Source organism: Schistocerca gregaria, chromosome 2 (assembly GCF_023897955.1).
Source record: "Schistocerca gregaria isolate iqSchGreg1 chromosome 2, iqSchGreg1.2, whole genome shotgun sequence".
NCBI lineage: Eukaryota > Metazoa > Arthropoda > Insecta > Orthoptera > Acrididae > Schistocerca > Schistocerca gregaria.
The window spans coordinates 428,372,659-428,395,583 of record NC_064921.1 but is presented as its reverse complement, the minus strand read 5'-3'; the positions used below and the strand labels follow the sequence as shown (position 1 = coordinate 428,395,583).

At 42.4% G+C, this 22,925-nt stretch overlaps 1 protein-coding gene across 1 annotated transcript in view; it reads left to right on the top strand.

Moving 5' to 3' along the window:
• LOC126324303 (glutamate receptor ionotropic, kainate 2-like) overlaps positions 1-22,925 on the top strand; it is a 206,047-nt gene that overhangs the window by 111,722 nt on the left and 71,400 nt on the right. Inside the window, exon 9 of the mRNA XM_049994948.1 lies at positions 3,093-3,311. Within this exon, the coding sequence (XP_049850905.1) occupies positions 3,093-3,311 (219 nt within the window). The remainder of the gene's footprint in view (positions 1-3,092; positions 3,312-22,925) is intronic.

The window sequence follows — 22,925 nt, the reverse complement described above, 5'->3', positions numbered from 1 at the left end:
TATCATGTCAGGGTTTTCATGGAAGGTGTTGGGTTTGCCTGACACCTTACAATGTGATTAAAAGGCGTCCAAATTCTTAGCTTTGGGATTTACCCATTTTCAGCAACGCTGCTCGTCTTTGCACCTGGACTCACCCGTACTGGCCACCTATATGGTCCTGCCATGTGTCATGGTCCGGCTAGCACCCTGCTCCCCTCAGATCTCCTCCAGGAGGCCAAGTCGCTCGCCTACATATGCGTAAAGTTACAACCACTTGCTGCACCTCTTCAATGACACGAAATTTCTTTCCCCCATCGCCTCCTTGAGTCCAAACTTGTGGTAATTCCTCGCTGCGATGGAGGAAGTATGAGAGTGCAGGTCATCGATGGCTGCAAGTGTTGCACGAGCAGTATGAGGCCGAGCATTCTCATGTTGCAAAATGGCGTCTGTAGTGAGAAGTCCACGTTGTTCTCATCTTATTGGTGGCTGCATCTGCTTTTTTTCTTTTTTTAAAGATATTTGAATTTTATGCACTGGTGATGGTGTGTCCTCTAGTCAGTAGTGTTCCGAGACAACGCCTCGTTCATCCCAGAAGAGAGTCGCGAAATATCTTCCCTGCAAGTGGCTGTGTCTACAACTTTTCGAGTTTTAAATTTTTATCCACTATGGATGAGGAACACTACGACTGTGATGAATAAAGGCTTCTTGAAATTTCTGGAACCAGTCCCCTTTTCTTTTGTTTTTCAATTTTTTTATTCAATTACCGGTTTCGAACCTCCTAACAATTCATCACCCAATGGTACATATTTATTAATTGTCTGCAGCAGTGTTGCTATGACAACAAGTACAAACGAAACATGTAAGCACTCAGTGTAGCGAGAATTATTGACATCACGAGATCGATATTGTTGCTTTACAGCTCAAAATGAGTCGAGTACTATGTGACTTAACATGTGTGGTCATCAGTCCCCTAGAACTTAGAACTACTTAAACCTAACTAACCTGAGGACATCACACACATCCATGCCCGAGGCGGGATTCGAACCTGCGACCGTAGCACTTGCGCGGTTCCTGACTGAAGCGCCTAGAACCGCTCGGCCACCGATGCCGGCTCACTTACAGTGATTAGTATCAGTTGGTCGCATGTTTTCCAAAATGTTGCGTACATCAACATCCAACCAACGGTTCCTAATCACTAACTAAATCAATAAAATCGATCTCATAACGTGAATAATTCTCGCCACAATCAGTGCTTAAATGTTTCGTTTATCCATCTTGCCGCAGTTACACGGCTCCCACACTGCTCCAGACAATTAATAAGTGTGTGCCATCGTATGATGAATCGCTAGGTGGTTCGAGACCGGTTGTGGAGTAACAAAGAAAAAAAAAATGGAGAAAAAAACGAAACGGGACTGACTGCAATAATTACAAGAAACTTTTCTTGGGTATTGATGACTTGCTTGCTTGCTCTCTTTGTATCGAGTTGGTGCTAGTGTACGCCGGCCGGTGTGGCCGAGTGGTTCTAGGCGTTACAGTGTGGAACCGCGAGACCGCTACGGTCGTAGGTTCGAATCCTGTCTCGGGCATGGATGTGTGTGATGTCCTTAGGTTATTTAGGTTTAAGTAGTTCTAAGTTCTAGGGGACTGATGACCTTAGAAGTTAAGTCCCATAGTGCTCAGAGCCAGTTTTTGCTAGTGTACAAAGGTCCCGTCTCCTCTGACGGTTCACGTGAGGAAGCAGTCATGCTTCAAAACGCCACAGATGTACATCACAAACGTCAACCCATCGCTCTTTGATTTCTGCAGAGACCTGCCATGCCACTTATGTTGTAGACACTTCATGAAACTTAAGTACTTCACGAAGGTTGAGATGTGCTGAGCCGTAACTAATGTTTAGTTCTGCTGCTGCAGCCACCGCCACACGGCGATTTTCCATCACAATAGCTTCAGTTGCTGCACCAGACTCTGGAGTCACAACGCGGTGCAGCTGACCCGGGCGCTGAGCGTCCGCCACAGAAGTCACGCCATTTCCGAACAGCCGCGCGGGGCACCCGTGCGGACTGAGGCGCCTTGACAGGGTGGTTCGAGTCCTCCCTCGGGCATTACTGTGTGTGTTGTCCTTAGCGTAAGTTAGTTTAAGTTAGATTAAGTAGTGTGTAAGCCTAGGGACCGATGACCTCAGCAGTTTGGTCCCATAGAACTTACCATACGTTTTTCCATTTCCGAACATTCTACAACACTCATACACTTTCTGCAGTGATAGATATACATCACTATGCAGCACCTTGATTCGCCGACGCATTTTAATAGGTATCACACCAATCACTGCTCAAAAAACGTATTGCAGACCGCTATTCTTCCTTGGCGCACGTCACAAGCATGGCAGCCTTTTGAACGAGTATTGTGACCGGGTTTCGCTTGTCTGTGGTATGCTGACACGTGTAGGACATTTCTTACATCATTAGTAAAAGTACTTCCAACTTAAAGAACAATGACGTGAAATAGCATTTTTTATTATACTTTTAAGGTTTTCACTTGATCTGCCCTCTTACGTTTCGTGTCCTAAACATCTTCTCTCCAACTGTAGCACTCTGCTCTTAGCATGAAAGCATCTGCTTATTATAGGCATATTACATACGTTGAATTGACAGTGTTCTTGTTTCTCTAATTATGAAACGGGTTCAGCTAGATGTTCATTCTATTCTCTTGCTTGTCTTGCGGTAGGTCAGTTATGGTTAGCGATAATCATAGTGTTCGGCAACTACTTACAATTAACGCTGAATTTCAGTTCTATTTTTCTAATAAAATTTTCTTTTTTGGGTTTTCGTGGTCTGTTCTTGCTTCATTCATGACGATATCAGGAATAGTGGCGATGTTAAAACCTGTTGCTCCAGCCGGCTACACATCATTGATGTACAGTAGTTCCAACATTATTTTGTACGATTTTTTGTAGGTAGGCTTGATAAAGTTACATTGCAGGCAGTATATACTCTTTCTACATCCTCCTTGTCTTCCTTCCATAAGTTTCTGTGATACAATAAGTGCATCACCTTGCATATACAGTTCACTGACTATGCACTTTGGTGTTTCCACTCGTGCGTGCCTGCTCGCAGATGCGGCACGAGGGCCTGTCTGGCAACATCGTGTTCGACGCGGAAGGACGCCGCGTGGGGTTCTCGCTGGAAGTGCTGGAACTGTCTGCGACAGGCTTCAGACCCATAGCCAAATGGACACCGGAGGAAGGCTTCGTCAGCAGCAAGACTGAGAGCGAGACGCTGGAGGAGAAGCAGAGCATTCTCCAAGGTCGCCACCTCATCGTTTCATCCAGAATAGTAAGTAATGTACTTGATGATTTCAGATGGACTGAGTGTAATCTTCGTCTATCCCAAATGTACGAAACTAAGCTTACACTGCCGGCAGCGGTGTTCTCGCGGTTCTAGGCGCGCAGTCCGGAACCGTGCGACTGCTACGGTCTCAGGTTCGAATCCTGCCTCGGGCATGGATGTGTGTGATGTCCTTAGGTTAGTTAGGTTTAAGTAGTTCTAAGTTCTAGGGGACTGATGACCACAGCAGTTGAGTCCCGTAGTGCTCAGAGCCATTTGAACCATTTTTTAAACTTACACTGCCCGCCCGGTTGGCCGTGCGATCTAACGCACGGCTTTCCGGGCGGGAAGGAGCGACTGGTCCACAGCACGAATCCACCTGGCGGATTTGTGTCGAGGTCCGATGAACCGGCCAGTCTGTGAATGGTTTTAGACGGTTTACCATCTGCCTCGGCGAATGCGGGCTGGTTCCCCCCATCCTGCCTCAGTTACACTATATCGGCGACTGCTGCGCAAACACGTTCTCCACGTACGCGTACACTACCGTTATTCTCCCACGCAAACATAGGGGTTACACTCATCTGGTGTGAGACGTTCCCTAGGGGCTCCACTGGGGGTCGAACAGCACAATAACCCTGGGTTCGGTGTGGGGCGGCGGAGGGGTGAAGTAGACTGCGGTAGTCGTCGTGGGGATGTGGACTACTGCGGCTGCAACAGGGACGGAGCCTCTCCGTCGTTTCTACGTCACCGGTTAAAATACAATACAATACAAACTTACATTGACGGAATACCAATTTTGGAGCCCTATAAACTTTAACATAGACTGCACTCGTGTTATTGGCCTATTTAAATAACCTTCCAAGAACTTTCAAGGACTATTAAAAACTATTATTTGTTCATGACAGATGTCTGAAAACTTTTTAAATAAAACATCTTTATTCTTCAAGCCTACATATTTGTTTCCCAACATAGACACACTGGCGAGGAAAAAGTTTGTCCAACGAGAGGCCTATTTGTTGATACCGTAACTGTAGAATGTTTGACATTGTTGACGGAGCCACAATGTCGCCTCTGCTTGGACCGCTTCGTCAGTATCCGAGCGAATACCTCGTAGATGTTCCTTAATTTTCGGAAACAGATGAAAATAAGATGGGGATAGCTCGAGACTGCATGCGTAGTGATCGGTAACAGCGAACCCAAAGCGTCGGGTTGTTGCAGATGCCACAGAGCTCGTGTGTGGCCTGACGTTGCCAGCTGAAGGAGAGGGTGCTCCATGTGTGGATGAATTCTTCGAATTCGAAACTCGATTACAGCACGCTATTTCTCGCGCACCGATATAGTTCAATTACACACTGCCGTCTTACATACTACACTAGTTGCCATTAAAATTGCTACACCAAGAAGAAATGCGCATGATAAACGGGTATTCATTGGACAAATATATTATACTAGAACTGACATGTGATAACATTTTCACGCAATTTGGGTGCATAGATCCTTAGAAATCAGTACCCACAACAACCACCTCTGACCGTAATAACGGCCTTGATACCCCTGGGCATTGAGTCAAACAGAGCTTGGATGGCTTCTACAGGTACAGCTGCCCATGCAGCTTCAACGCGATACCACAGTTCATCAAGAGTAGTGACTGGCGTATTGTGACGAGCCAGTTGCCCTGCCACCATTAACCAGACGTTTTCAATTGTTGAGAGATCTGGAGAATGTGCTGGCCAGGGCAGCAGTCGAACATTTTCTGTATCCAGAAAGGCCGGTACAGGACCTGCAACATGCGGTCGTGCATTATCCTGTTGAAACGTAGGGTTTCTCAGGGATCGAATGACGGGTAGAGCCACGGGTCGTAACACATCTGAAATGTAACGTCCACTATTCAGAGTGCCGTCAATGCGAACAAGAGCTGACGAGACGTGTAACCAACGGCACCCCATACCATCACGCCAGGTGATACGCCAGTATGGCGATGACGAATGCACGCTTCCAATGTGCGTTCACCGCGATGTCCCCAAACACAGATGAGACCATCATGATACTGGATTCATCCGAAAAAATGACGTTTTGCCATTCGTGCACCCAGGTTCGTCGTTGAGTCCACCATCAAAGGGGCTCCTGTCTGTGATGCAGCGTCGAGGGTAACAGCAGCCATGGTCTCCGAGCTGATAGTCCATGATGCTGCAAACGTCGTTGATCTGTTCGTGCAGATGGTTGTTGTCTTGCAAACGTCCCCATCTGTTGACTTAGGGATCGAGACGTGGCTGCACGATCGGTTACTGCCACGCGGATAAGATGCCTGTCATCTCGACGGCTAGTGATAGGAGGCCGTTGGAATCCAGCGTGGCGTTCCGTATTACCCTCCTGAACCTACCGATTCCATATTCTGCTAACAGTCATTGGATTTCGACCAACGTGAGCAGTAATGTCGCGATACGATAAACCGCAATCGCGATAAACTACAATCCGACCTTTATCAATGTCGGAAACGTGATGGTACGCATTTCTCCTCCTTACACGAGGCATCACAACAACGTTTCACCAGGCAGTGGCGGTCAACTGCTGTTTGTGTATGAGAAATCGATTGGAAACTTTCCTCATGTCAGCACGTTGTAGGTGTCGCCACCGGCGCCAACCTTGTGTGAATGCTCTGAAGAGCTAATCATTTGCATATCACAGCATCTTCTTCCTGTCGGTTAAATTTCGCGTCTGTAGCACGTCATCTTCGTGGTGTAGCAATTTTAATGGCCAGTAGTGTACAATTCGGAGTCCTCTAGCGTCAGAGGGTTGCAGTTTGCATCTGCGAAGCGCCTAAGTCGACGGAGTAACATACTTTACATGTAATAATCAATACTGAGAACAGAATCAAAAAATTCGGAGGCATTACTTTTCAGTACACCCAGTGAATAAATGGACACTGTACATCTCAGTCAGTCTATGTTTCAAATAACGCCATTTCGGTTAAATAAATATGACTTGTTACTCTCAAAAACTGACCGTATTTTAAGTGAAACGGTGTTCGTATAACTGCCCAGAGTTCAACAGATAGTCTCTTCCACTATTGCTCCACAAGGCACGTGTGCCTGACGAGCCATTTGGTAGTGCATAGGAAGTACAGGCAACCTACCGGTTGGTGGTACTGCTGAAACTTCCCCTTTGAATGTAAAGAATGACTGCTCTGGAAAAACTTCTACGTTACTTGATTTTCAAACTCCAGCTCGAAACTGAACGTAGTGAGCCTGTTTTCTCTTTACTTATTCTGATCATTTCTAAACTGACACACAAGTTTTTAGCGTAACGCAGTCTGACTTTCAATAATCCATACAAAAGAATGGCCCTGACTAACAATAACCTATACCCTTCATGACTCACTTATCTCACAAAAATCTTCGTCACTTGAACTCCTGCAGTACAGCGAGAACCAATACTGCCAGCTAAATAACAGATTCTAACTACTGAAGGCACTAACTACTGATAGGCATATAGTTAGAAAATCAAAGATTTTGGTAGAGAACAAACCATATATGTACGTTAATAATTTTCAAAAGTCATTATATATATATATATATATATATATATATATATATATATATATATATATATATATATATATATATATATATATATATATATATATATATATCGTCCTGTCATATTAACATCTCAAAACTCTGGGATTTCTCTCCCCACATCCATCACTCCTGGCGGCTCACCTCGAACAGCCCAACGGTACGGGCTGTTCACATCCAACTGCCCAACACTACACTGGCGAATAACTTCCAACAACGAGTCCAACCACTCACAGACTGCACACAGCGCAATCAGCGATTCTAATACAGAACGCTATCTGGCGTTACCAACATGAAAACTTAAACAGCCTACTTACACTGCAAATCGTTTTGTGTACACACAAGCCACTTGACTACTCTGTCAGTGGGCGTGGATCTACCGTGAGCATGGCGAGATAAGTCCCCGCCCAGGGGGCAAGTATATAAGGGGACCAAAAACTGATCCTCCCGCTACGAAAAAAAAAAACATGTTGAGAATTAATGAATTAATCAGGAGCTACTCTGGCTGCGAGAAGAAACGTTATCCTCGACCCGAGAGTATAAACGTACGCTGTTATCACGCCGGCCGGAATGGCCATGCGGTTTTAGGCGCTACAGTCTGGAGCCGAGCGACCGCTACGGTCGCAGGTTCGAATCCTGCCTCGGGCATGGATGCGTGTGATGTCCTTAGATTAGTTAGGTTTAATTACTTCTAAGTTCTAGGCGACTGATGACCTCAGAAGTTAAGTCGCATAGTGCTCAGAGCCAATTTTTTGCTGTTATCACAGCGTTATTTCGTCCAAGTAGCCTCATAAATAATCCCTCGCAGTATCAAAGGGGGCTGGGGGAGGGGTACTTTACGCCACCCTTTCGATAATATTATAATCTAGCCAGTTACCTTATATTTTAAAATTCTGAAAACAGTATTTATTATTTTTAATAAATTCTTCTAACAGATTATATACATGCCTCAAATTTTAATTTTTCTTTTAAACTTAACCCAAAACTTTAAGTCGCAGCAGTAATATCACATCCCCCAATGAATATCGAATTCATATTTCCACATTCAGTGCCTTGTTGTTGTTGTTGTGGTCTTCAGTCCTGAGACTGGTTTGATGCAGTTCACCATGCTAATCTATCCTGTGCAGGCTCCTTCATCTCCCAGTACCTACTTTGCAACCTACATCCTTCTGAATCTGCTTAGTGTATTCATCTCTTGGTCTCCCTCTACGATTTTTACCTTCCACGCTGCCCTCCAATGCTAAATTTGTGATCCCTTGATGCCTCAGGACGTGTCCTACCGACCGATCCCTTCTTCTAGTCAAGTTGCGTCACAAACTTCTCTTCTCCGCAATCCTATTCAATACCTCCTCATTAGTTACCTGATCTACCCACGTAATCTTCAACATTCTTCTGTAGCACCACATTTCGAAAGCTTCTATTCTCTTCTTGTCCAAATTATTTATCGTCCACGTTTCACTTCCATTCATGGCTACACTCCATACAAATACTTTCAGAAACGACTTCCTGACATTTAAATCTATACTCGATGTTAAGAAATTTCTCTTCTTCAGAAACGCTTTCCTTGCCATTGCCAGTCTACATTTCATATCCTCTCTACTTCGACCATCATCAGTTATTTTGCTCCCCAAATAGCAAATCTACTTTACTACTTTAAGTGTCTCTTTTCCTAATCTAATTCCCTCAGCATCACCCGACTTAATTCGACTCGATTTCATTATCCTCGTTTTGCTTTAGTTGATGTTCATCTTATATCCTCCTTTCAAGACACTGTCCATTCCGTTCAACTGCTCTTCCAAGTCCGTTGCTGTCTCTGACAGAATTACAATGTCATCGAAGAACCTCAAAGTTTTTATTTCTTCTCCATGAATTTTAATACCTACTCCAAATTTTTCTTTTGTTTCCTTTATTGCTTGCTCAATATACAGATTGAATAACATCTGGGACAGGCTACAACCCTGTCTCACTCCCTTCCCATCCGCTGCTTCCCTTTCATGCCATCTGATTTCTGTACAAATTATAAATAGCCTTTCGCTCCCTGTATTTTACCCCTGCCACCTTTAGAATTTGAAAGAGAGTATTCCAGTCAACATTGTCGAAAGCTTTCTCTAAGTCTACAAATGCTAGAAACGTAGGTTTGCCTTTCCTTAATCTTTCTTCTAAGATGAGTCGTAAGGTCAGTATTGCCTCACGTGCTCCAACATTTCTACGAAATCCAAACTGATCTTCACCGAGGTCGGCTTCCACCAGTTTTTCCATTCGTCTGTAAAGAATTCGCGTTAGTATTTTGCAGCTGTGAGTTATTAAACTGATAGTTCCGTAATTTTCACATCTGTCAACACCCTCTTTCTTTGGGATTGGAATTATTATATTCTTCTTGAAGTCTGAGGGTATTTCGCCTGTCTCGTACATCTTGCTCACTAGATGGTAGAGTTTTGTCAGGACTGGCTCTCCCAAGGCCGTCAGTAGTTCTAACGGAATGTTGTCTACTCCCGGGGCCTTGTTTCGAATCGGGTCTTTCAGTGCTCTGTCAAACTCTTCACGCAGTATCATATCTCCCATTTCATCTTCATCTACATCCTCTTCCATTTCCATAATATTGTCCTCAAGTACATCGCCCTTGTATACACCCTCTATATACTCCTTCCACTTTTCTGCTTTCCCCTCTTCGCTTAGAACTGCATTTCCATCTGAGCTCTTGATATTCATACAGGTGGTTCTCTTTTCTCCAAAGGTCTCTTTAATTTTCCTGTAGGCAGTATCTATATTACTCATAGTGAGATAAGCCTCAACATCCTTACATTTGTCCTCTAGCCGTGCCTGCTTAGCCATTTTGCACTTCCTGTCGATCTCATTTTTGAGACGTTTGTATTTCTTTTTGCTTGCTTCATTTACTGCATTTTTATATTTTCTCCTTTCATCGATTAAATTCAGTGTTTCTTCTGTTACCCAAGCATTTCTACTAGCCTTCGTCTTTTTACCTACTTGATCCTCTGTTGCCTTCACTACTTCATCCCTCAGAGCTACCCACTCTTCTTCTACTGTATTTCTTTCTCCCATTCCTGTCAATTGTTCCCTTATGCTGTCCCCGAAACTCTGTACAACCTCTGGTTTAGTCAGTTTATCCAGGTCCCATCTCCTTAAATTCCCAGTGCCTTATTTGCACATTAATATCTCTTTAAAGAGCACTTCGAGAATAAAAGTCAACAACAATGAACGAAATTTACGATTTTAGAAAAATTTTTGTGGGTCATAAAGTCGGCCGCACACGTTATCGAAAGTACGGTACGTTGACATTTGTAAGAGTGCGCTACAAGATATTTTCAGGTTCTTAACCATACTTACACATCAATATCTCTTTAAAAAGTATGTTGTTAATATAATTCAACAACAACTAACGAATTTTGTTCTTCCTTTAATTTTTTTGGGGCGCACCCAAAGTACTCCAAGCTTAGCAAAGTGCATTATGGAAAATGCCTTGGTAATACTAGGATAAATGATATTACCCAACAGGTGTCACATGGTTTATGTGTCAGCAGTGTGCTTTTGTTCGTATAGATGCTGTCTATGTTATCAGCTCAAGTTCAACAATGGAGTTTTTCCTGCGCGTTCGCTACAGTATTGTAGGACCTCAAAGGTTGCCGAGTGGGTGCTGAGCCAAATATGCTACCTGAGTAAAGGCTTCCAATTTTTGTCTATTTCTGCCAACTGAGGACTGGAGTGGAACTGTTTAACCTAGGGTTTTTGTAAACCCTCGTCGCCAGTTTTGTGAAAGCCTCGTCGCTGTTGCTGTGGAGGCCGAGTTGCCACTGTCGAAACGGTAGGCCGAGTTTGTGAGTTCGTGAAACGGCTTCTGGTGCAGTACATCACTAAGACAAAATCTCTCTTCCACTCTTACACGGTTATGTACCAGGATTAGGTAAAAGGATAGAAGAACGAAGATTCTACAACACACTAAGAAATTAGTAAAGAAGTCACGCAAATGAGTAAGAAAGGTTTACTTATCTTTGTAAATTGTCGACTAATGAAGTGTGGAAAACTGCATGTAATGTAAGGTAAACTTAGCAGTACATAGGAAATGCAATTTAAAAGAACTATCTGCAGGCTTCTAAGAGTTCACCAAACGACGTTCTCTGTCTAAGTCAGCCCTGGACGATGATCTATACTGAAGTGAGTGAGAGTTGCTCTTCTGTCTTCCGGTCATTGGTGGATTGGGCTCGGCCGGCAATTGGTCGAGGCGACGTCGATATCTTCATCCTCAGCGCCGCTCATGGAGCCGATGGATCTCGCGCAACTGGCGAGCCTCTATGAGACTGGCACCAGCTGACATCTTTGCGCCTGTGTTGCTTTTGCCCTGGCGGTGTGTTGTTCGAACGACACAGCAAGGGTGCTTAAGGTTATTTCATAGTATAATACGCTGAGTCATGGAATACCTCCTAATATCGTGTCGTACATACTTTTTCCCGGTACAGTGCAGCAACTCGACAAGACACGGACTCAACAAGTCATTTGAAGTCCCCTGGAGAAATTTTGAGTCATGTTGCCTTTATAGCCGGCCATAATTGCAAAAGCGTTTTGTACACGAACTGACATCTCGATTAAGTCCCATACGATTTCCTAAATGTCCCATGTGTCCAGCTCCAATGACCTATCCGCGATCAAGGCTCTTTAATTTCCATCGTGCGTCCTTAATCAAGTCAGAAATCTTTTCACACAAATCTCCTAAGTAGAAAAGACAGCTCCGCCAATGCACTGCCCTTTTTGTACCTTGTGTACGCGATACTACAGCCATCGCTATCAAATGACTTTTGTCACCCCAGTGTAAGTGAAAAGGAAAACAGATCTCTCATATATCATAGCATTTCATCTCACTTTAATTTCCTGTTAACAGTGTCATAAATGGGTAACTTATTTTGATATTTTGGTAACAAATTTAACAGGAATATCAAACAGCTAAGCTAGTTAAGGAAACAATGGCTTTCAAATGATCAAGAGCATAGACAAAGTTTCCCATTCGGATGTTTTGAAGGTTGTATTTCTTTTTTTAATGTGTTACGAGCCACTTATCCGAACATCGAAATAGCTTTGAGAATCTTCATGACGATTTCACTCAAGGTAACATTTTTATAGCCTTTTATTTTATTTTCGACCAATAATTTATGAGAGCAAGAAAAACCTGTTGTGATAATATATCATACTAAAATCAGTATGTAGTAATTGACAAGTGAAATTAGTACAAATGTCTTTTACATTCGGTTTTTTTAGAAAGTTAACTAAATTTGTAATTTATTTACAACAATCATGGATTTAATTAGTTGTGTGCAATATTTTTCATCTGTTGGTATGGTCGTCAGTTCGGAGACTGGTTTGATGTAGTTCTCCACGCTACTCTACCATGTGCGAACCTCTTCATCTCTGCATAACTACAGCAGTCTACGTCGATTTGAACCTGCTTGCTGTATTCGCCTTGGCCTCCGTCTACCAACACTTACTTCCTTTACGAAAGTGATAATTCCTTGATGACTTAGAATGTGTCCTAACAACAAATACCTTATTTTAGTGTTGTTGTGCCCTAATTTCTTCTTTCCTCATTTCGATTTATTTGTTATTCCGTCTACTCATCTAATTTCGAGCATTGTTCTGTAGCACGAATTTCAAAATCTTCTGTCTCCTTCTTGACTGAATCACCTTTCATCCACGTTTGACTTCCATAAAAGACTATTCTCGGGATAACTACCTTCAGAAAAGACTTCCTGTCACTTAGACTTGTATTAGATGCTAACAAATCCCACTTTTTTTATTTCTTCCATATTTCGGCCATCAGCAGTTATTTTGCTGCCCAAATAACAAGACTCATGTAATACATTTAGTGCCTCGTTTCATAATCAAATTGCCTCAGGATCGTTTGATTTGCTTTACTAGTATGGTATCCTAGTCTGGTGTAAAACGACAGGCAGCACATCTGGAAACCAGCTGTATGTGTCACAGAGAATCGCAGCATTAAACTATGATTTGGTAAAATGAATATACTGTGTGCTGATACCCAGCTCAAATGATAGTTTTAATTTGGATTAAGATTAATTTGAGACTTCCATTAGATAATGAGTTTTTATTGCTAGTATTTATTTCTTTGTGTAATTAATATAATTTTTCTTCTCTCATTCTCATTTATATGATGGTGGTAGTAGTTGTACGGTTCCCTTTCGTTTCTAGATACAAAACCAGAGATATAATAACAAATCAATAAAAAATAAAACGAAATAGCGACATTCAGTTAGAGCGCATGCAAGGTATCACACATTTGTCAGCAAATTAATATTAAAGTTCTATCATTCAGTTTGCCTGTAATGTTTCAATTCCAAGCTTACAATTGTTAAACACACTGAAATTAACAGTGATGCAAATAGTAGCGGAATTATTCTAAGGCCCTGCACAGCTACACAGAGTCTGAAACATTCCGATTATTCTTCGCATTATTCTAAGTCCAAAACATTACTATCTTAGACAAACTCTTTCTCTTTTGTAACACCTTCAAATTCAGTTTACCCACAATTATTCTTACTCTTCATAAACATACACTGTTGTGAATAACATATTAAGTCGATCATACAACTTCCAAAATGTGGAAAGGGTCCTTCCGAATGCCATGAAGGGTACAGGTTGCAGCCAACTGCACGTGATGGCTCATGTCGACAGTAATGACGTGTGTCGCTATGGATCGGAAGAGATTCTCTCTGGTTTCCGGCGGCTAGCTTGGTGAAGACTGCCAGTCTTGTTAGCGAGTTGAAGACAGAGCTCACTATCTGCACCATCGTCGACAGGACCGATTGCGGGCCTTCGGTACAGAGGGTCTCAATCAGAGGCTCAGATGGTTCTGCGACCGTGCAGGCTGCAGATTCCTCGACTTGCGCCATAGGGTGGTGGGGTTTCGGGTTCCGCTACAATGGTCAGGTGACCGCTACACACAGCACACAGGAGGCAGCTACACGGATATCAGGAGCTGTGTGGCTTGGAGTGGGCGGTTTTTTAGGTTAGACAGTCTCGGGAAACATCAAAAAGGGCTCCAGTCTCAAAGGGTACGAGGCAAAGAAACGACTAGAATCGATCAAGCAAAAGTAGGTATTGTAGTTGTAAACTGTCGTAGCTGTGTTGGAAAAGTACCAGAGCCTCAAGCGCTGATAGAAAGCACTGAAGCTGAAATCGTTATAGGAACAGAAAGCTGTCTAAAGCCGGAGATAAATTCTGCCCAAATTATTACAGAGGCTCAAATAGTGTTCAGAAAGGATAGATTAAATAATGTAGGTGGTGATGTGTTGGTGTCTGTTGGTAGTAGTTTATCTTGTAGTGAAGTTGAAATAGATAGTTCTTGCGAATTACTATGGGTAGAGGTTATACTCAACATCCGTACCAAAATAATAATTGGCTCCCTCTACCGACTTCCCGACTCAGATGAAATAATAGCTGAATGCTTCAAAGAAAACTTGAATCCCATTGCAAATAAGTACCCCAGTCATACAATTATAATTGGTGAAGACTACAATCTACCCTCGATTTATTGGCAAAAATACATGTTCAAAGCCGTTGGTAACCAGAAAACGTCTTCCGAAATTGTACTTAATGCTTTCTCTGAGAACAACTTTGAACAATTAGTTCGTGAGCCCACAGAAAATTGTAAATGGTTGGGGAAACACACTTGACTTCTTAGCCACAAATAATCCTGATCTAATAGAGAGCGTCATGACGAATACAGGGATTAGTCAACACAAAGTCATTGTAGCGAGGCTCAAAACCATGTCAACCAAAACCACTAAAAATAAAGCCAAAATATATCTGTTTAAAACAGCAGATAAAAATTCGCTTGATGCCTTCCTAAGAGAGAGTCTCCATTCCTTCCAAGTTAATTATGTAAGTGTAGACCAGGTATGGCTCAAATTCAAAGATACAATATCGACAGCAATAGATAGATTCATACCGCATAAGTTAATAAGAGACGGGACTGATCCACCATGGTACACAAAACACGTCAGAACACTATTGTAGAAGCAACGAAAAAAGCATGCCACTTTCAGAAGAACACAAAATCCCCAAGACTGGCTAAGTTTCATGGGAGCTCGAAATTTAGTGCGGACACCAATGCGAGATGCTTTTAATAGTTTCCACAATGAAACATTTTCTCAAAAGTGATTCTGGTCGTATGTAAAGTACACCAGTGGCAAAGAACAATCAATACCGTCACTGTGAGATAGCGATGGAAATATTACAGATGATGGTGTCACTAAAGTGGAGTTACTAAGTACAGTTTTCCGTCATTCCATCACCAAATAAGACAAAGTAAATATTCCAGAATTCGAAACCAGAACAGCTATTAGTATGAGTGACATAAAAGTAGATATCTCAGTTATTGCGAAACAACTGAAATCACGTAAGAAAGGCAAGTTTTCCAGTCCAGATGGTATACCAGTCAGGTTCCTTTCAGAGTTCGCAGACACAGTAGCGCCTTTCTTAGCAGTCATATAAAACCGCTCACTTGACGAAAGATCTGATCCTAAAGACTGGAAAGTAGCACAGGTCACACCAATATTCAAGAAAGGAAATAGGAGTAGGCCATTGAATTACAGACCCATATCACTGACCTTAATTTGCAGTAGGAGTTTGGAGCATATACTGTACTCGAACATTATGAATCACCTTGAAGAAAATGACTTATTGATACATAACCAACACGGATTCAGAAAAGATCGTTCTTGTGCAACGCAGCTAGCTCTCTATTCGCATGAAGTAATGAGTGCTGTCGACAAGAGATCTCAGATCGATTCCATATTCCTAGATTTCCAGAAGGCTTTTGATACAGTTCCTCACAAGCGCCTATTAATCAAATTGCGTGCATATGGAGTATCGTCTCAGTTGTGTGACTGGACTTGTGATTTCCTCTCAGAGAGGTCACAGTTCGTAGTGATAGACGGTAAATCATCGAGTAGGACAGAAGTGATATCTGGTGTTCCGTAATGTAGTGTCATAGACCCACTGCTGTTCCTGATTTACATACATGATCTACGTAATAATCTGACCAGCCCCCTTAGATTTTTTGCAGATGATGCTGTAATTTACCGTCTAGTGAAGCCACCAGACGATCAATTCCAATTACAAAATGATCTAGAGGGAATTTTTGTATGGTGCGAAAAGTGGCAATCGGCACTAAACAAAGAAAAGTGTGAGGTCATCCATATGGGTACTAAAAGAAATCCGATAAATTTTGGGTATATGATGAGTCTCACAAATCTAAGGGCTGTCTGTTCGACTAAATACCTAGGAATTACAATTACGAGCAACTTAAAATGTGAAAGACCACATACATAATATTGTTTGGAAGGCGAAACAAAGATTGTGCTTCGTTCGCAGAACACTTAGAAGACGCGACAAACCCACTAAAGAGACAGCCTACGTTACATTTGTCCGTCCTCTGCTAGAATATTGCTGTGCGGTGTGGGATCCTTGCCAGATAGGATTGATGGAGGACATCGAAAAAGTGCAAAGAAGGGCAGCTCGTTTCGTATTATAGCACAATAGGGGTGAAGTGTCACTAATATATTACGCGAGTTGGGGTGGCAGTCACTGAAACAAAGGCGGTCTTCTTTGCGGCGAGATCTATTTACGAAATTTCAATCACCAACTTTCTCTTCCGAAAACTAATATATTCTGTTGACATCCGCCTACGTAGGGAGAAATGATCCTCATAATAAAATAAGAGAAATCAGAGTTCAAACGGAAAGATTTATGTGTTCCTTTTTCCCGCGCGCTGTTCGAGAGTGGAATGGTAGAGAAGTAATATGAAAATGGTTTGATGAACGCTCTGCCGGGTGCTTCAGTATGAATTGCAGAGTAACCATGTAGATGTAGATGTAGCTGCACTTTGCTATATATTTAGTGTCACATAAAGTATTTTGTTACCGGATTTTTCTGAAACGTAGTGTTTTGTTGCAGTTCGGAGGTAATTTGTTACAGTTTGAGGTTTTTTCTTACAGTTTGGGAGAATTTGTTGCAGTTTTGCAATGCGATGGTTGAAATCACGCGGTATCCTTGTGAGTGCCAGAGGGAACCCAGATACACTGTCTTTCAGATTCGGCACGAAAAAGCCTCAATATGTTGCATAATGGTGAAGCCATCACTTTTCTTGAGGGTTGTATTCCACAAATTGTGTGGTCGAAAACGACAGTTCATAGTGAGATGAGCAAGAGGAAGACATTCTTCACAACCTTTAACACTGCTGACACCCTGCAACGTTTCAACCCTTCTCTAAAGACGTTATGGGACTGCTTCCGTATCGAACGTGATCGAACTCATTTGGAGCGCCGCAGGACACCAATTTTGGCTCCGTGTGCAGTCTGGATACACTAGGGACTATTCAAAACGATACATCGAAATACGAAATGGATACGAAGCAGCTAATGCTACTTATGCTTTTGCAGCGCTCCTGCTTTGTGTCTTCCTGTAGCGTGATCAGGGGTGGATACGGCATTCGCGCATGCTTGAAGAAAACAGCATAGGATCCATCTATGACCTTATAACGTCGCAGTCTGGCTAACGAGCGGTAGAACTGTATATATTGACGTTATATAAAAAATCTATTTGCGCTGCGCTGAAATCCGACGGAGTGCGTATTATTTGTCTCGATCAAGTCAAGTAATTACGTGCTCCCCGGTGAATTTAAACACAGCTACACGTAGGGATATATCAGTTCCTATTCCGGTATTAATCATGGCTTCATTACATGGACAACACCAATATCTCCACTAAAGTTATTCATTTTACTAGAGCCTTATAGTTGGTAACAGAGCGATAATTTGTTAATGCGGCAAAGAGTACTTATGCACGCCGCGATCGTTGGACAATCAATGTCGTCGTACAATAATTATTTACTGATTACATGGTATTGAATTGATTGGCAGAAGTTATTAAAGCAGTAATAACACTGAATGCTGGTTTATTGCACTATTTTCACATCCTAACATTGCCGTAAGGAAGTAGTTTTTCCTATCTGAGTGGAATTAAAGACGTATACTTCAGTCAAAGATATTACGCAAGTTCCAGGGTCCATTAACTGATTTTACGAAAGTTAATTCTTTTCTCATAATTCGGTTTTAAAGTTGAGTTTCTATATGGGTCCATCATTAATAGTTTCTAACTTTGGGTAATTACCAGTCTTTTATTGAAAATATTCAATTTAAGACAGTTTCGAATCTTTCACTATCCGGATTCTACGTGATTTACTTCTTACAAGTTCAGTGCGTCGTAGTAGACCACAAATCTTTAGCGTACAGAAAAGAATCTCGTCGCGCCCACGTATACGAGCACACGCTGAGGTACGACTTGCTCCGGCAAACTCTCGTAACACAGTAACAATGCATGGCTCTTTCTTAGGGGTTACGCACGATTGTCAAAGGGTACTCGTCCGTCCGACTCCGTGATTTCTAATTACGGTACTTTGCGATCTACTATGATTTTATTTTGAAACTAATGGGATTCTATCTTTTTTATTTCTTTCTTTTTCAAGACACTAAGCTATTTGGTACTAAATTTCTTTTCTATCTACGTGCTTCTATTCAAGCAACGTTATTCCAAAAGGGGATTTTGTTTTTTTTAATGCAATTTGCAGCTTGATTTTTGGGACATTTGGATTTTGGGGTACTATTTTTATATTCTTCATTTCTCGTCCAAAGGAAGTGGCGTTACAACCTCCAGATCGGCAAATCTGTCCGTGGCACCCACCCACCTTCATTGAGAATTTTAAAAATGTGTCCTTGCAGACGGAACACGTGAAGACGTCCTACTCTCTTGGACACCGGCAATACCTTTGATTCTGTATAGCTTGCTCTCAGACACAAGGGCAGTGTTGTAGCAGTGAAACAGTAGCAATCTAGTCTGCCTGAAGGCACCTGGTAATCTCGTCACGGACTCTGTCTTTAGAGGTACATTTTTAAATTCTCAGTAAAAGCTGGCGGGTGCCACTGAGGTTTAAGCCGAATTTCGGGTGGGGGCTCGAAGCGAGACTCTTTGCCGTTTTATTCACGCATGTGTCAATGTCTCACCTCTCCCTGATCACGCCACAGGAAAGTTGAAAAGCATGATGCTCCGGATCATTTTCAAATTTCGTGGAATGGTTTTGTACGGTCCCTACTATTTCCTGCCTGTACACGAGAGCAAAACTTATTGCCGCGCTGCACTCCAAATTGGTGCGCTCAGCTTCAGTGGGAATGCAGTCCCACAATGTCCTTAGAGAACGGCCGAAACGCCCGATGGTGTTGGCAGTGTCAAAGGTTGTTAAGAACGTCTTCATGTTGCTTCCTGCACTGTAAAATATCGTTTTCGTCCGTGAAATGAGTTGGAATAAACACCCCAGGAAACGGGGTGGTTTCACTGAAGCCGTTTATGCCACCCCTTGGGGCCATTTCGTGCAGATTCTGAACGGAGGCATGTATGGAATGTTTTCCGCGGCCACTCGTGAGAAAACCACGTGATTTAAACGATGGGCGTCTCGGTTCAGGCCTTCATCACAGAGGCGTCAAAAGGAGGAACGAAATGTGCGTAAGAGGGGGTGTTACGACATTCTGATCGTTTGACAAGTCCACGGAGGCTTTGGGCAGAATTGTAATGAAATTTGATGCCAATGTGAGATCATTAATGTTCCTTACACGTCACATGAAGTGGTCTTTTTTTCGCAAGTGCCGATGCCTTCTGTTTGAAGCGTCGTCGATCCCGTGGGAATTACGGGATTTCGAAAAAGTGATAGAGTAATTCTGTTGCACAGAGTAGATTAAGTTATGATCACTTACTTTCATAAAATGGTTTATTTGGACCACAGGTGTTAAATTTCAGTGCGCTTTACTAAACACAAATTCAAAGCAATTAACGTCTTTCCATCACTATTTCCGAAGTAATAAAATTATAATATGTGTATTAAACTACGAAGGTAATCTCAAAAGTAAGGTCTTCTATTTTTTACAAGTACATAGACCTCTTTATTTCTACAATGGTTTACATCAGTTTACAGCTTGAACATTTAGCTATTTTTCGACATAATCAGCATTTCTGTCGATGCATTTTTGTAGACGCTGTGGCAGTTTTTGTATGCCCACGTCATACCAGCTCGCCGCCAATCTCTTCTTTCACCTCGTCGTCGGAGCTGGATCACTGTGACCACAATTAACGCTGACTAGTACTGTGAGACTCTGAAGAAACTCAAACGGGCAATTCAGAAACTGGGAAGAGGGATGTTGAGCAAGGACGTACACATTATCCATGACATCGCTCGCCCACACATCGCTCGGCATATCGTTGCTCTCCTGCAACAGTTTCAGTGGAATATAATCACCCATCCACCCTATAGTCCTGACTTGCCGCCCAGTGACTATCACCTGTTCCCTAGGTTAAAAGAACATTTTGCGCCCAGTGACTATCACCTGTTCCCCAGATTAAAAGAACATTTGGCCCGAAAGCGATTCAGCTCCGACGACGAGGTGAAAGAAGAGGTTCATAACTTTGTAAACAGCATGGCGGCGAGCTGGTATGACATGACCATACAAAAACTGCCAGAGCGTCTACAAAAGTGCATCGACAGAAATGGTGATTATGTCGAAAAGTAGCTAAATGTTCAAGCTCTAAACTGATGTAAACCGTTGTAGAAATAAACAGGTCTATGTACTTATAAAAAATACAAGACCTTACTTTTGGGATTACCCTCGTAACTGAAATGTCTCTGATTCATTTCGCGTGTTTTTGCAGTTAACATTCAGAGACAAGCTGAACGTTGGCAGGCTGACTTGGTACGGAGTGCTATAGTGGCCGTCATTTACTGGGCAATCATTGGACTGTAGGCAGTGTGCTGTTTGCCTTTGCATCGTAATCGACAGGGAGCGAAGGTTTCCAAGGGGTTTATGGCACAGTCTGGAGCAGACCTCCGGTATTAAGACGACTGCTAAGGATCAAGCTTGTTTGTCAAATTCGCTATTTACTGTTCACGAATATGTCAAACAAGCGCGCAAAAGTACTAACCTTACTTTTGAAGCAGCTGTCACACAGTGCATATCGTGTTGCCAAGTATTTTGATACTAGTGGCAATAGCTACCAGTACAGACAGAACATTTCTCGCACTGAATTTGTCACTGTGTAAAAATATGAAAAAGAAAGGAAGCAAGACTCTGGTCCATGGAATGGCTTAAACTGAGAAATAAACAAAACGTGTGAAATCTTATGGGACTTAACTGCTAAGGTCATCAGTCCTTAAGCTTACACACTACCTAACTTAGATTATCTCAAGGATAAACACACACGCCCATGCCGAAGGGAGGACTCGAACCTCCGCAAGGACCAGCCGCACAGTCCATGACTGCAGCGCCTAGAGCGCTCGGCTAATCCCGCGCGGCAGAAATAAACACACCTAAGAAAATCTCCTAAAGGGAATTCAGCATCTGATGATTGCATCAAATCTCCCCGAAAGACAGTTACACCTTTAAGTAACTTATTAGAATTACTTCGTACTCACACAGAAAAAAGAGTCACAATTATGCAAAAACCTATTTTCTTCTATTGAGACCTCTGGTGAAAATTCATTAAAATACTGCCCTTTGGGAACTAATACATCGTCCTTGGAGGAACTGCCGAGCTTCGATATTTTTTTTTTTAATTTTATTGCATTTCCGCTTGCATGTCTTTGTAGTATAGTCATTTTCTTTTCAACGTCTTCCTGCATAATATACGGCTAGGAAAGTCGCAACATCTCTACCGTTTTGGTAATTGCCAGTCTTCTTTTGTTTTTATCCCTGGTCGTATTTTCGACAGTTGTGGGAACTCACAATGTAGGGAGATAAATTTTTACAGAAAGTCTTTCTCTCTAAGGTTTCGCGGCGAAGAGGAGAGGGGCTAGTGTAATTGTTTAATACAAACCATACAAAAATGCACGGAAGTACGTTTTTTAAATGGAACCCCGTTAGTTTTGTTAGCACATCTAAACATATAAACAAATACGTAATCAGTGCCGTTGGTTGCATTGTAAAATGTTAATTACATCCGGAGATATTGTAACCTAAAGTTGACGCTTGAAACCTCCGACGTTCAGTTGCGTGTTGTAACAAACACGGGCCACGGTCGGCGAGCAGCATCTGCAGGGACAATTTATGATGACGACCATGTTTACGAGTGTGGCTGTAGTGCACTGTTGTGGTTTGGTCTAGCTGCCGCAGTGTCCGCGTGTAGCGCTTGCTGCTATTGTTATTCTGCACTCGTCTCCGCATGCAGACCAACTATAGTACACCGTGTTACCAGACATCTGTGATAGTGTAGTGTTGTAGGAACTGTGACCATAGTGTATTCGAACTCTGAAAAGGCGGAGATAATACTCATCTATGGCGTATTTGTTTATATGTTCATGTGTGCTAACAAAACTAACGGGGTTCCATTTAAAAACGTAGGTTTGTGTTAAAAAACATACTTCCGTGCATTTTTTTATGGTTTGTATTAACCAATTACACTAGCCCCTCTCCTCACTTTCGGTCTGTGGAATCGATTCGTCAGTTGATGTGGTTTACGAAATATATCCAGCGGTAATGTTAGGTGACTCACCCTGTATATGACAAAACTGGTGAAATTTGTCAAACTTTTTTATCTTGTAGCGGCTCCTTTAGTGGTAGCTACTCCCACTAACTGCCCCGAAGCAAACACTTGAGTGACTTCCGATCTGTAGCGAAATATGACCGACTAAGGCTCGTATCGATGTTTCTACTCTGAGGTCTAGCAGCAAGCTGCCACTCTAGGACTATCACGTCCCTAATGTTCAACAGTTTTCAAAGGGCATAACCATACCATCTGATTGAGCATCTCAAATTCTTCTTTTACATAGTCAAATGGTTCAAATGGCTCTAAGCACTATGAGACTTAAAATTTGAGCTCATCAGTCCGCTAGACTTAGAACTACGTAAACCTAACTAACCTAAGGACATCACTCACATCCATGCCCGAGGCAGGATTCGAACCTGCAACAGTAGCACCCTTCTGG